This window comes from Xiphias gladius, chromosome 13 (assembly GCF_016859285.1).
Source record: "Xiphias gladius isolate SHS-SW01 ecotype Sanya breed wild chromosome 13, ASM1685928v1, whole genome shotgun sequence".
In the NCBI taxonomy this organism is placed as follows: domain Eukaryota; kingdom Metazoa; phylum Chordata; class Actinopteri; order Istiophoriformes; family Xiphiidae; genus Xiphias; species Xiphias gladius.
Window position 1 is genome coordinate 7,096,055 of NC_053412.1, and position 17,710 is coordinate 7,113,764.

General features: G+C 43.3%; 1 protein-coding gene across 1 annotated transcript; it reads right to left on the reverse strand.

The window, feature by feature from the left end:
• Positions 1-618: 618 nt before the first annotated feature.
• Positions 619-15,127, reverse strand: LOC120798377 (protein-tyrosine kinase 2-beta-like). The gene is made up of 29 exons (XM_040142630.1): positions 14,361-15,127; positions 13,255-13,433; positions 12,993-13,080; positions 12,813-12,892; positions 12,586-12,648; positions 11,996-12,050; positions 11,712-11,852; positions 11,211-11,282; positions 10,880-10,981; positions 10,340-10,457; positions 9,781-9,820; positions 9,495-9,526; positions 9,212-9,259; positions 8,285-8,379; positions 8,050-8,131; positions 7,023-7,123; positions 6,766-6,881; positions 6,358-6,458; positions 6,021-6,110; positions 4,949-5,153; positions 4,477-4,582; positions 4,060-4,107; positions 3,338-3,463; positions 2,947-2,979; positions 2,370-2,394; positions 1,822-1,862; positions 1,503-1,637; positions 1,319-1,399; positions 619-888 (listed from the first exon to the last, which is right to left on the reverse strand). The coding sequence occupies exons 1-29, from the start codon at positions 14,562-14,564 to the stop codon at positions 619-621; spliced, it is 2,877 nt and encodes a 958-aa protein (XP_039998564.1). The 5' UTR covers positions 14,565-15,127.
• Between the last annotated feature and the right edge of the window lie 2,583 nt (positions 15,128-17,710).

A 17,710-nucleotide genomic window follows, 5' to 3' on the forward strand; every position in this document is an offset into this window, starting at 1 on the left:
CCACCCACGTTAGTGACACTGGTTGCCGGGGAAGCAAAGGGTTGTATTTTAGGAGAGGTAACTTGCAAGAACAGGAAGATAATGGGGTTAAATTTGCACTGAGTCGGGACCAGCGCCCCCTGAGCCGGTATCCTTCGGCGAAAGTCTCTAATTCAGTCACTCGGAGCCTCTTTTCTCCCCTAATTTTCCCTCCTTCCTCCAGAGAAAGAGAAAGAGAGCAAAGCTTATCTGTTTGAAAGCATTTCTTGTCACTCTGACTTAACAGAAAGATGCCTTTACAGTCCACCTGCTGTAAAAAATGTTGACGACTTTATTATGATAAGAAGAAGGAAGGAGGGAAAAAAAACACAGCAGGTGCGGAATGTTATCGTCTTTAATAGTAAAAATAAAGAATAAACAGTACAAATGTTATTGCTTTTATACATTGTGGTAGTTGGATTTGTTCACCTTCACCTTACCGTGACTGATTTTCTTTAGGACAAAATACTAATATATTATGATATCGTTTATTTAGCATGAATCCTGGAGCAGCGGCTTTTTTTTTTTTTTTTTTGTTAAACCCAATTAAAACTCCGCGTCCTTGTTTGAAAAAACAAAACAAAAAACAGTCCACTTCAATCAGGGGTGCCCTGCGGCGCTCTCCCCTCCTCCCCCTCCTCCCCCCGCGCCCTGCGCGTCGGTGCTGGGCTTGGCCAGGTTGGCCCTGACCCGAGCCTGGTCCACGGCGTCCAGCAGATTTTTGGAGTCGAGCGCGAGGGTGTGCGCGGCCGCCAGCATCTGCCGCTGGCACTCCTCCCTCAGGGTCGTCACGAGGTTCTGCTGGGCCAGGCGCATCTTGCCGATCAGCTCCCCCAGGTCCTTGTTCAGCAGCTTCTTGGTGCCCTCGATCTGGGACGGAGAGTGGAGAGACGATCACGTGACACGGTGCGGTCAGGCCTCAGTTTCTCCGTAATGACAAGAGTTGGAGAAGTTACACAGACGAGAGTCGGTCTGTGCAGAATTCAGGTACTTAAATGCTGTGTTCTTGAAATGTAATGTGCGGTTATTTCGATGCATTTATGTAAAAGGTCTCCTGGTTTTTGGTTTTTAGTAGATTTTTACCCAATAAAAATCCCGGATTTCAACGGCAGCAGAATAGTTTAAAGTGATTTTTTTTCAGTCCGCAAGCACCCAAAAGTAAACCAGCTAAACCCCCTGCATCAAGAGCTTCTCCGAAAATCTTCTGAAAAAAAAAACAAAAAATAAACTGCTAGTGATGCGCTGTAATGTGAAATCCTGCACCGACGCGGATAAATCAAACGATGGGCGGTGCACCTACCTCGGCGGTGACAGAGCTGTGCAGCGAGGGCAGGATCTCATCAACGCTGCGAATCAGGCCGCGGAGAGTGACGCCCACCGTCTGAGGGTGGACGAGGTGGGAGAGGTAAATGATCGAGGAGGAAAAGAAGAGATAGAGATGCAGCGGCGGTCCCCTCGCAGACCGCGCGCGGAAGGGGACCTACCTTGACAGCGTTGGGGTACTCGGCGGCGGGCAGGTGGCCGACGTCGTTCTTCAGCTGGACCACCTGCTTCACCATCAGCATGACGCCGGTGTACACCTGATCCCCCGATCGGTCCAGCTCGGCCGTGGGACGAGGCTGCGATTGCAAAGCGACACCACTGCCTCAGTTTCCCGTGACCGCGTGCGACAAATAAAGCTACACTTCAGTGCTTAAAAAAAAAAAAAAAAAAAGCCAGCTGGACGAAACATCCAGTTTTTTAGTCGTATTTACAGCTTTGATTGTGTTTTCTCAAGATTTTTCTTTCTTTTTTTTTTTTTACCTGTGCGACTGGAGGAGGCGTTGGGGGCTTATCTGGAGGACCTGACACACACACACACACACACACAGAGAAAAAGCTGCATGTCTGCTCATTTTACACACACACACACACACACACACACACACACACACACACACACACATTCACATTTTCTGTACATAAATATGACGCCGTCTAGATGGCGCAATAACGTTTCCCGCACTTCTCATACAATATCCGGTGAAGTCTGCTCTTTAACGTCTCACATTTCACATCCATTCTCTGTCTCGTCATATATTGTTACTGGTGTACGTGCCACCTCCGCGCTGCAGTCAATCTCCCGGACGCATTCGCGCAGCGCGTCTCTATTCACACACTCCGGTAAGTTGGGCAGAGGCTCTACTTTTCGCGCGCACCCTACTTTCTTTTCCAGGGGAGTGTCCAACACCGGAGGGAGCTTCGGGGCTCGGACATCGCGAGTGTAAACGGGTTAGGAAGAAAAAAAAAAAAATCAAAGCTTGTTTGAGGTGGGCTACCGGATGAAGTGGGGTCCCTTGGAATGGACTCACCGTTTTCTGGGCTTTTTTCAGGAGGCTGCAAAGACAGAGAAGAAAACGTGAATTGGCCTAAAAAGGTTTCTGTTACCAAACTTCAGGGCAGGCTGTTACTGTCAATTTCCTTTACATTACTGGGGAAATTCAAACATTTAAAGACATGTATGCACCATCGGTGATGAAGTCTTTATTCGTTACTGCCACTGTGTGGACAAGAAATCACCCGCACAAGCTCCATACTGTCTCAGGTAGACTGGGTTACCTACTGCAGTCCCACTCGTGTGACAACACTGGTTATTTGTACCATGAAAATCTTGCAGAGTGCTTTAAATATCGAATAAGTGTGTGTGTGTGTGTGTGTGTGTGTGTGTGTGTTGTGTGTTGACATTGTACGTTAAAAGAGGCAGAAAACCAAAGTTAACAAGTAGCGGGGAATTTTTCTCAGGGGTGGATCGACCAAACCCACAGTTATAAGGCCAACATCTGGCATACTGCGTATTTCCAGGTGTGCTTCCGCCACCTAGGGGCCAAAAAAAGGGACTCACACGGCACTCAGATTTACACAAGAGGAAGTAAAAAGAAGACGACGAACCTTGAATTGCGAATCCAGTCGGACGACAGGATCCTACAGGGAAACACAAAAGGATCAGTGGTTGCGTCTGCGTGACATGTCAGGAGGTTTCGGTATTGTAATGTGTAATGACACGTGGAGTCCCGGTTTGGTCATGGCAGCCCCCCCCATGGCAGTCTGAGCCTGTAAACACTCACAACTCATATTTCATAACATCTAGTCAGACACATCATGTGCTTGCCAAAGATCTTCCCCATATCGGACATCTCACTCTCTCTCGGCCATCCTTCTGTCACACCCTTAAGGCCGCACACTACTTCTCCATGTGTTCAGCAGTGAAAGGCACGCTCTACTCTGACATCTGACGCTAGAGTGTGTGTGTGTGTGTGTGTGTGTGCCCGTGATCTCTTACCAGTTGTTTTTCCTCCTGCTCCAGCCACTGTTTATCCATCAGCATCTCTCTTCTCTGTCTTTGTAACGTGTTCTCCACTTGCGCTCTCTCCTTCTCCCACACTGGCCTGCTGTCCCTCTCTGTTGCCTACACACACACACACACACACACACACACACACACACACACATCCTTTAAATGTACCAATTTAAATGTACCTGTTTTTTGCTTAGTTTGAAATATGGCAGTATAACTTAGGGGTTTGTATTCATATCATTTTTGTGGTTTGTGCAGCCTTTACTCATTTTCTACGAAATGAATTTGCTTTTTAAAACTGACTTTTTCCCCTTCAAGTCTGAACTCACACTCAAGTCACGAGTTCAGGCAGTTTACCTCCATTTCATTGCTCAACTAAGCTAAGTTTTTACAGTCTGACCTAAAAACCTCTACTACAGCTGCCTTTGCAGAACATGACTCAATAGCAAACTTCCCTCTCATGTCTTGATATAATCTGGGAACTTTGGTTATTGTGTTGTATGTTATATAAAGCAAACCCATAGCAGCATCTTTACTATATCATTTTCAGCATTATATTTTTTGAATTTGTCACAGCAGGGGATTGAAATGGCTCAGTTTGAACTAAATTCGGTCAGCCAGGAAATACACTGCATGTACATGTGAGTGCACGCTATAGTATATTCATGTCTATGAGCATGTCACTTTGCGTGTGTGTGTTTGGAGACCTGTGTGTGTGTGGTCCGGTAAAGGGTGCCGCCTTGTGCTCTGGATGGCTGGTGAGAGAGAGAAAGAGAGGATGAGTCATGTATTAAAGGGCTGCCAGGTGAAAAAAAAACAAAAAACCACAGCCTCTAGTTGTCATACTGGAGGTTGCCAGCCGTATTCATTACTGTTCGTTTGGATCCCCCTCAGGGTCCACATTAAAAGTCTGCAGGAATTTTCACACTTAGCTCTGGTGGCTGCAGAAGATTTGTAACGCAACCGCAGAGTCAAGGCCGCAGTTTTACGCGACATTTAAAACTTTCTGTGACACCACAAGATTGTATCTGGTCTTTTACCCAACAGGCCTGACCATTTTGAATTTCACACCCAAGCTTATCTGACTGCAGGTGCAGGGACAGTTTGCATGGTGCGTGTAGTACCTTAGGTGGAGGGTCTGTGTGGTTGGAGTTAAAGGCTTGTAGGATGGGGCGTGACCAGTCTGGCTTCACATCCTGCTCCTGCTCCATCTCCATCCTGTGGATCTCACTATCAAATACACACACATCAGTGAGTATGTGTAATGGTCGCCTAGTGTCAAATTTATAAGGGAAAATAACATTTACTATTCATAAAATCATATCTCGATTTCTCATGGTCTTCAAAGGTGAGGTTGGATTTTTCAGTTACTCTCCATCACCACCCAGTCTGGTGGGGGACAGTTTCACAATCAAAACGTTTTCAAAACTTTCCAAACTCAACCTTTAAAATCTTAGTTGCTAAGTGAATGAATTATGAGTGTGGTATTATCTCATAAAAGTACTCGCAGGTGTTAAAAGATGAAGGAAAAAAAACTCTGAAGTGGGAAGAGAAATGAGAAATAATACGTGTGTGTGCAGGCGTGTGAGTGTGTACCTGAAGGAGCAGACGAGCTGGCTGAAGCTGGGCCGGGCGTCCGGCTCGTAGGCCCAGCAGCGGGCGAGCAGGGAGTAGACGGTGGGCGGACAGCGCTGCGGTTTGGGGAGGCGAACTCCAGACTCCAGCTGGTTGATCACCTGCCCGTTCTCCAGCCAGAAGAACGGCTGCTGGGCCATTGAGAAGATCTCCCACACACACACACCTGGTTGAACAGACACACACACACACACACACACACACACACACCAGCTGTATTGTCTTGTATCACACTGAAAAGATGTTTTATCTTCCTTCATTTGCTTATTGAGTCTGGCATGTGCCATCAGAATGACTCACCCTAATTCTTGATAATTTTTGCAACAATGGGTTTGTGATTTCGCAAGGAGGTAAACAAAGGCAGGGTTGTGATCTCCAGCCGACAACTGCTGATTTTGTAGCTACCTCATATTAGTTTTTCTGTGACATGGCTGGAAAAAGCTCATTTTTAAATGTTTACGTCTCACTCATTCCGCAATGAGAACAAGTCTAGGGTCTTAAATGCGCACTTAAAGGCTACAGGAATAGCACTAAAAGACAGAAGCTAAAGCTACATGTCTCAAGACAAAAGTCGTATCGCATGATGACGTGTGCAGCTTATGTTAGAGCACATTGTCACAGTATCGCCAGCCCTAATTAATTTTCAATTACCTTTTTGCTGAGTTTTTTAATCTATCATTTCATTTCAATTTCATGAATCACTTTATACATGCTTTTCAAAGTTTATTATTTTATCCGACACTGCAAAACCCCCTACAGTCTGTGATATACAATCTATATTCTACAGTAACTCTGGGGGCACAGTTCATCCTCCATATTTACATACATGTAAGGAACAAAATACTGGAAGCACATCCCAGTATAATGCAATCCACCACAACTCCCAGCCTCTAGAATTATGATTCAACTCCTCTGAGCTGGTCTAAGTGAAAAGCACACAGTGTGTTGAGTGCACGTTTTTTTGTTTGCGTTCAGACACCAGAAGAGAGGCGATGAAAATCTGCACGTGCGTGTCGAAGAGTGTGTTCCTCACCAAACATCCAGACATCACTGGCTGTGGTGAAGCGTCTGAAGTTGATGGATTCAGGTGCCATCCATTTGATGGGTAATCGACTCACCGAGGCTGCACATGAAAGAGAGATATTTCATGAGAAATAGACGTGGAGACTTATCTTTGGTTCTATAAAGACTGAAGTACTGTGCATGCATGCTAAAGTTAAATTGTGCCCAAAATGAACTTCTATCTCTAAAAAAAGGAAAGAAGAGGCAAGTTTTGATACACGTGAAATAGTTTCCTCTACACTGTAGTTCTCTGAAATGTTAACCACAGACATTTGTGTCTAAGTGTGTGTGTGTGTGTGTGTGTGTACCTTTATAATACTCATGTTCGTCAATGTAGCGAGACAGGCCAAAGTCGCCGAGCTTGACACACTCAGGCGACGCCACCAAGACATTTCTCACCGCTATATCTCTACAGCACACAGACAGAACAGAAACCAGACAGGAGCCAAATGATGAGACTAAGAAAAAAGAAACAGTTCACACCAAAATAAAATCTCATACATATAATGAGGTCGAATATTAAGTATCTCAGTAAATATCTGCAGACGCTTCACATTTAAGCAGAATAACAAGGCCAGTGCACCTGGAGAGAAATGGTCTTTTAACAAATACAAAGCTCATTTTCATCTGCATGTCAAATGCCCTCTCTGCCTGTTTTTATGTTTGTTGGTTTTTTCCTAAAGGAAACCTGTCACCGATACACAAGGCTTTGTTACCTGTGCACCATGTTGAGTCCCTCCAGGTAAGCCAAGGCTTTGCAGATTTGCAGACAGTACAGGATTAACGTTGGTCCGGTCACGATGTACTGCTCCTCCACGAGATAGCTCCCCAGCTGTCAGGGAAACAAAAACATCTGCTTTCTACGACATACGGAATAAGTTGCATTCACACTCATCTTGAGATTAAAACTTCCCAATGTGTTAGTTACGCAACATACTCGTTTATTAATACACATAGAAACACAAACACAAACCTCTCCATGTTCATACAGCTCCATGACAATCCAGACAGGATCGACCTCAATGACTCCGATGAGACGCACAATGTGGGGATGATAAAGATTTTTCATCAAGCCTGCAATAGACAGAGCAATACACCTCTGATCAATCAAATATCACATTTTGAGGATTTATTGATACCGGAGAAAGAAAGAGGCAGACTGCCGAAGAGCAGGCATTTGAAGACACAAGTCGTGCTTGCTGTTTGAAGCTTTATTTTCAGTGTTTCTTGGCATTTTATTAGCGGAGTAAAAAAACAACTAAAGAGCCGCACGTTTCCCTCAGCAGTTGGTGGAGGCCAAAACAGAGCGAAACAGAGACTAAACATTGGACTTATATTCATCAGAATCCAAATGAATGCTATTGTTGCTCTGTGACAACTGAATGTGGATGTACAAACTGTCAATTGTTTGCTGACTCTTTGCATATTGATAATATATCAGGTGTTGTGTTTACGCCCCTCTGAGAGTATAAAAAATAGCATCAATGAATGCAGCTTTTTTAACACAGTTTCTCGAAATCGCTCATTTGTTTTCTACACCCGCACTTTGTCAGTCAGCTCTGGAGACATATGTCTCTTGTGTCTCATGCTGAGGCTGCCGTTGCCTCCAGTCTGAACTTTTTCACTAAGCCACAACCACGCACACGACCGCGCAACAGGAAGTCAACTACAGCAATGTTTTGCCTGATGAAACATGCAAAACCCTGAAATGTTCCAAACTCAGATGCTCCACTCTTCTATTCTTACACTTTGGTTTTTATATTTCTTGTTTCTCTTTTATGTTTTCTGTGACTAAAGAAACGATCAGTCGTATTTTCATGTGTATAAAATGATGCTACTAAAGGGATTTAACCTGTAACTAGTGAAGGAAAAGTTTTACATTTCCTGTTTTACGAAGATCTGGCAGGCTTTACAGTTGCTTTGCAAAAACTGTGAGAGCTGAATGTGCACCAATAAATTGTTTCGAAAGGAAATAATCACTGCAACAGCCTCGTACTCACCAGCTTCACTGAGAAATTTCTCCTTTACGTCAGCTGAACAGTCCTTACATGTTTTGATAGCCACACGGATCCTCTCCCCTGTCTGCAAACACACATTCACACATGCGTTACATTCACCGTGACGGTGCATTGTCACGGGTTCATTCAGATTTTAGCATTATTTAGCATTACTTTTATTCTCAGTGTGATATTTGGTAGTGAACTGTGCTGATATGGCGACAATAGATGAACTCACTGGGCTTTTATACACTCCATCATGAACCTCTCCGAAGAATCCCTCACCTAAGATCCGACCCACAACAACGTCATTTCTGGATATCCTGTGTTTGTCTGGACACATACACATTAAGAAAAACGGAGAGATACAAATATTTCTATAATGTATCGATGTTTTTGATGAAACTTTTATCTATACAGGCAAATTAATGTTTGGAAAACTGAAATTAAAGTTTTAAATGGGTGTTTTTGTCTTTCAAAATCACCACTTTAATACCACCTGTGCTCCTTTTCACATTATTGTGCTGCATTCAGGTACCTCAAGTAAACAAAGGCCTTGAAGGATTAGGAAATGCAGGGGAGTTACATGCTAAAAACCTCTGCAGGAACTTTGGGGAAGAAAGAGCTCAGATGTCGGTGTTCAAACCACTATAGAAGGCTATCTTAGCTCCACCCTAATGTAGAACCAGTCATGTGTTTAGGTTGAAACTGAAACTCGTTGAGAGGCATGGCAGAAATAAAAGCATGTTAACACTAACAACAAAAAAAAAAAAAAAAGGGAAACTACATGTTGTTTAAGTGTAGGAAGGAAAACACATGTAAAATTGAAATGAAACATGACAGCATTGTTGCACAATTTCATACTTTTCGTGGCTGTGTCAGAGGTGTTGGTTCAGTAAAGGGTAATTCTTGAGTGTAGTTTTGAAAATGTTAGCCTTCCACCGCCGTTCCTTAAAAAATTCTTTTTTTCTTCTGAATTTGGCCTATGTTGTAATGTTTTTCATCATATTTCTTTTTCAAGGAAGCAACAAGCACCCGGAAGGAGCTGATTTAGTTAAGATCGGCCTGCTCTTAAAGTTTTTTTCTTTTCATTATCTCCACCATCGACGATCAAAATAACACAAATGGTGAAATTTCTTAAAATTTTAAGTCAAACACTACTCACCCCCAGAGTCTGCTGTGCCGTCTGGAATCTCAGCATAAATATCAGAGCCTGAAGTTAAAGAAAAAAGTTGAAATTAAAAGTGTTTGCTTTGCATTCGTACTTCTGCGTAAGGCCACCACCAAAACAAAAAAAAGAACATGAATCATTGTTGGTTAGTCCATGTCAATTACTGCTCAGCAGAATGTAAAAAAAACTGATGTAAGCAGAGTGGGTACACAGCTCAAATTTAAACAGAATCAATATTATGATATCAGTGACTTTATAAATTAGTCATTAGTCTTACTCAAACCTCTATCAGGACCACTGGGACCACCACTGGAAGAGAGAGAGAAAACATTTATTCTTTAAAGCAAGCAGCCAATGACCTTTTGGTCAAGCAGAGGCAGAAATATGAATAGATAACCAGAACTTAAAGGAGGAGGAAGATGTGTAAAAAAACAAAAAAACTCAAAAGCTACAGCAATGTTTCCGGCAATTTACCACTACAATGGAAAAAACAAGTCTGAGTGTGTCATTTTTTTAGCAGCATTTAAGAAACTTTACTTTCCAGTATGATTCATCACACTTACTGTTTGGGGATGTCAGGAAGTTTCAGTCTTGTGTCTCTCCCTGTAAGAACCAGAGTTTCGGTCTAGTTGCGATTTTATGTCAAAGGCTTAGAAAACTCAAAAGGAAGATTTCAGGTTTTCCTACCAGCTGTAACATATTAGGCTCTGTTTTCATTGTTGAAAAATAGTGAGTAAAATGAGGACGCAGCCTCATTGCCACACAGCTCGACAGGGGTCCAACAGGGTGAGCAACATGACAACAAACAGTTTTTAATAAAAGGCCTTAGCTTAATTGTATCATTTAAACCAGTTATTTGAGGTGAAAAAGAAAGGGAATGCACCTGAAATCCTGTGAATTCGGTGTTTAACGTCACCATAAGCCGTGGAAAATAAAAGCCAAAAGTACAAAAGTAAATCACAGGTTGTTAAAAAATAGAACTGGCCGGGGTCTATGTAGCCAATGTGAAAACTGCTGGACTGTTTAATATCTTCAGACTGAGATTGTTGCATTATTGCATTACATTCTGACCCGTCAAGATTATTATTCTCGTTCCATGTATACACATTATTGTCACTGTACCTTTGCTGGGTCTGATAATGAGCGAGCTCTCGGAGATGCCGCCCAGTCGACAGTAGCCGTCAATCAGGTCGGCCATGTTCTCCGCCACAGCCAGGGAGGAGGTGTTCACTGCCAGCGGCTGGGGGGGGTTTAACACACACGATATTTCATTGTTGCTTCAACTTGAAAAGCTTTGCACCTTGACCTCAACTGACTCTTCAGTCCAGAGCACATTTGTGAATGTGTGAAAAGCAAAGTGGTCTGAAGCAGGGGGAGGCAGCTAGCCTGGCCCTGTCCAAATATCAAAAAAAAAAAAAAACATCCTCAAGAGAAAGTCACTGCAACCGTCCGAGAAATAGTTCCTTGCCAAACTACACATTTCATTTTTTACACTTTTTTTGTGAGGATTAAACAAAAATTGTATTTAAACAAACAAAGCTAATCGGCTGCTGGCTGTAGTATCATATTATCGTGCAGACACGAGAATGGTATTTATCTTCTAATCTAACTTTCAGCAAAAAAGCAAATAAGCACATGCAAAACCAGGAAGTGCACCGATACCTGCTTTTCTCCCTCTATGTGCACAGTGAGCAGAGCCCGACCGTCACTCCCTGCGGAGCAGGAGATACTGCGCACCTGAGAGAACGCAGCCAGACAGATGGGCTGCAAAAGAGACTAAGATGTAAAACTTAGAAATAAAGAAAGAATAAACAGGGAAAGGGATTCTGTGACACTTGTTTGTAATTATGCATCTCAGCGTATCCTGTCGTCTCGCGTGTTGTATGGCATACGGTTTCTTTCCACAATATGACATATGGCAAAAAACAAAACGAAAAAAATCAACATCAACAAGCATTTAAGAAAAGCTGGGAGGAATTCAGTTTAAGCTCACGGTTGAGTTCTCAGTATGCTGACTGATGCCTTCCGGGCCGATGACCAGGTCTATTGTTAGACTCCAGCCGTGCTGTAGTCGCAGGAAACAGACAAACAAACACACACACACACACACACAAGAATAAAATGTATGAACATGGGGCCAATATTTGCTTTTATTAAAAACCCTCTAACGCAATTCTTGTGCGTCAAAGAGTGCACACACAGCAACGGGACACAAACAGCAGAGAAGCCACAGCAGTGTTATGAGGAGAGATTTTACTCAGCGGTCTATAAATCTGTGGTCTGTCATATAAAGGTCACAGGTCAAAGTCAGACTGGTCAGAGGCATTTTCTACTTTATGAGAACAGAACCTTTTTGGAAACAGCAAGTTCTTCAAAAACGACGTTTACCATAGAAAACGAACAGGGGATGACCACTCATCTGTTTTTGAGGGCCATCTCATTGTCATCAGGCCTCGTGAAAACGCGTGCTTTCATCAGACTCTCAAACACTCACCACCAGCTGGCAGGCGAAGCTCTCCTGTGTGTAGCTGTAGCACTGAGCCACAGTGGTGAAGAACCTGTCCATGGCCTGGTCCTGCTTCAGGGTCGAGTAGCCCTGAAACGTCTGCTGGATCAGCCGACGCAACTGCTTGGGCTGACACGCACGCACACGCTGAATTAGCTGAGCTCATAACACATCGCGTAACTTCAACGTGAAGATTAATTCGGGTTTTAGGCAGACGGAATAAACATTCAAACCAGGCGATTGAATGTAAAGCGGCTGCTCCGCCGCCCTACCTTCATGCTATCAATCAGCTCTCTGGGAAAGAACAGGTCCAGCCCCACGTCCTTCCTAGTGGAGGAGAGTCAGACCATGAAATAAGTCTAATTTTTCAAAAAACAACCAGAGCCAGATAAGCAAACTCCACAACAGGACAGGGCCGGGACTCAAACCCAGGAACGTCTTGCTGCGAAGCCACATTTCTGATCACCATGCTGGCCTTTACGGTTTTATTCTCTCTCCTGAATGTGAACCAGGAATGTGTACTACAGGCTTACTCTACTGTAGCTCTTTGACCATCGGGTTTCAGGTTTTTTTAGGACGCCGGTTTTTACTTTGTTCCATATGCAGTTTCCCTCTTTCTGGCACAGTGGTTAGTTGGCTCGACAGATATGTGCGCTGCGTTGGCAGGTGCCAGGGGTTTCTCTTCTTTTTTTTTGAGGGTGGGTTGAAACAGGAATGAGAAATCATGTTACAGTGAAATATAACTGTAACAATTCTTAGATCATTTGACATCAGTGCATGTACCTCGCGGGGACACGAGGCCTGATTTAAAAGGAAAATTGCCATTAGCCTAAATGGAGGAGAAGGGTGACTCTTGACTTACTCTAATAGTTCCAAGTTGGACTTTTTCTCCAGTCCATTTGGATTCATGTCTTTGTAGAATCTCCTGTGAACACAATAAACAAACAAACACAATAACATTTTATTATTTATGAACCAACAGCATTCGATTTTTCACAGCTGTTGTCCTGTTTTCCTAAATCTGGAGCAGTAACAGATGAAAATCCTTCTTTTTTTAGGACTTTGCGTGCGGCGGTGGTTGTACAGTACCTAATCTCCAGACAACCAAGCTGTAGTGCCATCCCATCACTGACTTTTGAGGCATACTGCTGCATGTAGTCACTTCGTACCTGTGGACAGGCCCACACACACACACACACACCTTCCACTAACTGCAGCCATTATTAACACTGACACTTAGACACACACTCACACTGGCACATCACTGACCTGCTTGTAAAAGTAGAGCATAGAGGTTCTGTCGTCTTTGAATTTCTCCATGAAGTCTGACGGGATGTATCTGATCCTCAGGTCGTATCTGAACAAACAAACATCTCAGTTAGCTTTTCCAAGTAGACCAACACTTTTGGTTTTGTTTTTTTGTTTTTGTTTTTTTCTTACATTGATTGAGTTACAGAAATTTCTTAACTAGTAAATTACTCAAACTATGACAAATTCAAAATACACGTGCTGTAAAGACAGAAGTACTGACCTCCACTCAGCCTCTAGGTGCTGCTGTTCATAGCGGTGGGTGAGTTCAGACACTGTCAGGTCTGGGTGCAGCCAGTGTATCGCTGAGGACTTGAGGTGTTTGAGGAGGAGGCCGTAGCAGAGGCTGTGTTTTATGTCTGGACCCACACAGCCGCTGGACAGCACCACATCGATGATAGCCTGGGATAGAAGTCATTTCCAAAATATTTAAAACGATGCTTTAAAAGCAGGTGAGGATTTTACGTGTGCAACACATATGGATATATATTTATGGATTTCCTGATTTTCTTGTCTTAGAGTGCAGTGTAAGCAAGTATAGCAGAATACAGTGATATATACCAGTAGAATAGGAGTCAATTAAAGTAAAGTTGAGCACACGGGGTCACAGTAAAGGAGGGTACAGCACTGTGGAGTACGATAGAGTGTAGTGGAATACGCTCTAGTTGACATGTAAAGTATAGCGGAGAACGATGGAGTACAGTTGAGCACGGCTCTGTCTAGACACGCACAGGAAAATACATTAAAATGCAGCTGAGTAAAGTACGGAGGAGCAAAGACGAGTACAGTAAAGTGGACCACCATAACCAGTACAACAGAGTCCGGCTTAGCACAATGGATGAGGTAAACATTCAAATGTATAGGACAGTACACTAAAGGCCGTGTAGCGGAGTACAGCAGAGTAAAGTAGAGAACAGTGTAGCAGAGGACGGCAAAGCACATTTGTACAATAGAGCACAGCAAGTAAAGAGCAGTAGCGGAGAACAGTAAAGTCCATTAGAGTACAAAATGGTAAGGAACATCTGTAGGGAAGAGTGAGTACACTAGGTTTGTGGCATAGCACCGTAAAGTACGTCAGAGGACAGTAGAGTACAAAACTGTAAATAACAGTAGTGGTGTTCTTACTGTACAGTAAAGTAGAAGGTAGTAGAGTACAGTATAGTACATTAGAGTACAATAAAGTACAGTACAGTTAATAATAGTAATAGAGTACAACTAGAGTAGAGCAGAGGAGAATGGAGTAAATAATTATTACGGAAGGTAATAGTAGTGTACAATAGAGTATAGTGTAGTAGATTAGAGTAAAGAGTAGAGTAGAGTAGAGCATACCCTGACAGTCCAGCCCTCCTCACAGCGAACCAGTTTGAAGTTCTTGCCCAGGTTGGAGCTGTTGCTAAGGAAACACACTTTGATGATCTTCACTGGGAAGATGTTGTCCCTGGTGACAGTTGCCGTGGGAGACGCATCCAAGGAATCTGACCGGGTGGTGGGAGACATGCTCCTCCAGGACAGGGTGCTGGTGTCTCCCGACATCACACACGCAGGCGCTCACAACACACACACGCGCCCAAACAAACACACGCAGTGTGTATGCTACTACACGGAGACATACATTGCTGTCACGTCTACAAGCAACATTTCACTCTCTCATACACCGACAGTCACGTACGTTAAGGGCCGCATTGAAGCTGGAGACAGACAGGAATTGGACCCAACAATCACAACACAATCGTTCTTCCTTAGATTTGAAGAATTTGAAGAACATCCATACGTCAGTAAATGATTCGACTTCTGCTACGATCCCTCTGTACTCAGCAGTCTTGCACATGCTCCACGGCACGGCACGAGAAATGTACTGTCAGTCTCAATAACTGAAGACAAGTCAGCACCAGCGACAAACTGCACTCACATTACTTCCTAAAGATTTGCATCTTTATGGTCTTCTTCGAAGGGCTAACAGAGCAGATTTATCTGAAGCTACGTCCTGAAGAAGAACGACATCAGTATGCAGAAGAGGAAATGGTACTTTACAGGCAAATAAGGAAGCTGAACAGCAGCAAACAGAAAAACTTACAGGACTGATGAAACCACCATGTCACCCCCATCACCCCCTATCACGAATGCAATGGCACAGTCCAGCACAAAACCACAGCCCTCCCACACTTCGCAAAAGAGGCATGACCTACAGTTCACTTACTTCCCTTTCTAAAGGTTTCGATGAGCAAAAACACAGCACAGGTGAAAATGGGGAGAATCATTGTAGAATTGTTGCAGTTTAACACAATATTTTTTATAGGAACTGCTTCAAGGACATCCAGCATTAAAAGCTGTTCATTTAAAAAATCTAAATGAATATGTAGATGGGGTCAGGAAATTTCACCTGCTGGCATAAAAAGTTGGTAATTTATAGGTTTTCAACCACGCTAGCGTGGCTCTAGGGGTTGGAAATGTTGGTCGGTTGGTGGAGACTAAAATAGTTCCACAACAGTTGGAAATATCGCTATGAATTTTCTTACAGACGTTCATGTTACTCAGAGGATAACACCTACTGACTTTGGTGATGCCCTTTTTAGGTGACGTTTTTAATTCTGAGTAAAATGTCTCCGTAACTATGGCGTGGATTGACATGAAATGTGGTACATAGGTGCACGGGTGTCGTCTCTTGCTGTTGAAATTCTGTTTTTTTTTTTTTTTCTATTCTTGTTTATCGTTGCTCGAACATTCCCCATCTTGTTTGACCTCTTCTGCAAAGTTCAGATCAGCGTTTGCCACATATTATGCCAACATGGACATTTTATTTAACTGTCACTCTGTTCAGAGAAAAGGTTTACAAAATATAGAGCTACGCCTTGGGAGATGCTTAGTGTCAGTGGTGGAAAGTAAATTTTCTCAAGTACTGTGCTTGAGTACAATTTTGAAATAATAGTGAAATAATGTACTTTTTATTTCACAAGTACATTTACTGGCTACTTAGTAGATTAAGATTTTGCATACTACGGTATGATGATGTTAATAAATATGATGCATTGTACCCACCAGTCCAAATTAGACTGACTTTAACCAGCTAAAACATTAAAATCTGTAATAATAATAATAATAGAACATTATAAAACATGACACCACCACCACCGCTTATTATTGATTTTCACTCTATTTTATTCTTATATCTTAGAAAAAAAAATTCCTCCCTGGTCTGACGGGTGCTAAAGATGCTGAGAGACCGTCCGTCTGAGCACGAGGGTGTTGAGGGGAAATCTCGCCGGCCCTGTGGTTTCCGGTTCACATCCGGGGCGGTTTTTGCTCCGCCGCCGTTCGACTCATAAAACGCCGCCGAATGACTCTCTCTGAGACGGTGAGGCGTGAGAAACTGGGTCACGTGCGCGCGGGGGGGACAGGTTGATGTGCGACGGCGGTAACCGCTGGCAGAAAAAAAAGGGGGTCCGCTTTGCACCTGCTATTTTTAAAAGAGTTTGATACGATTCACTGTCTCAGTTGCATAGTGATACTATAAGGCTACTTGTGCCAAGACGTTTTTTTCTCGAGGGTAGCACAGAAGCAGCGTCATTACAGGCAGAGGCGGGGGGGGGGGGTCTGGTGGTTTACCTTTCCCGACGCCAGCAGCGTCTTCAAGCCTGCAATGACACAGGGACCCATGACAGCAAGCGACGGGGGCTGAAATGATCACGGACTCCTTCTTAATGCTCGTGTCACAGAGAGACTTCACACATTAAAGTGATACCGAACTTCGCATGAATACTCAAGTGTGACATCCTGTTGCGCACAGCGGAGCGAGTTTTCCCGCCCACTACCCGACTCAGTCCGCTTCTGATCATAATCTGCATTTTATGAAGCCCTTTTTTCTACAGGGCACAGTCTTTGGGCATTTTGCTCGTTCTGACACTAAAACAATTTCTGTAAGAACAGGGGCATGATGCGGAGGCGGTTTCAAAACCACGGGACTGCCCAGGATCCTGTTTTCATGAATGAAAGCCCTGACACTTGTGGTGCGTGTGGGGCCCGACTGGCAGGTTTTGGGTGTGTGTGTGTGTAGCTTAGAACAAATAAATTAGTAGATGCGTTAATGGCTAACATTAATAATTCTGCAACACTTTTGCATATCATGTGCAGAGCATTATTATGATGGTACCTTCTGATCCTATTTTGGGGTTAGATTTATCAGATTTTGCTGAATTGTTTTCCCACTTTATCATTGTTTCTAGTCAGCGGGGTCTAATGAACTTGGTAAGGTGTTGTCACCTCTTTTAAATGTTCTTAAATATAATCAACCTGTTTCTTTTTTGTGGTTCCTACAACAGTTTTTGCATCCTCAGTTTTTTAACAATACATCTTGAGGGTCGTGTTACCAGTCTCTATGTTTTTTTGTTAAAATGTCAGCATGAAGTAATCAGCCTTCATTAGTATTTAGCTAAAGAAGACCCATGAGGACCTGGTAAGGTTTAAATGTTTTTTTTTTTGAGTCCAGTAGGGTTCTCTAGCGTTCTCTAGGGTTCTCTACTGCCTGAACTGGATTTAATCCATCTACGGATTTGCAAGCAAGAGTCCAGTCGGTATGCGAAATTGCCCGTATGTAAAATTGGGTCAATGTACAGCAGAATGAGCAGGTATGGGATGTTGAAAATGAAGTTACGTGTGTTGCAAACGACATTGTATGTGTACAA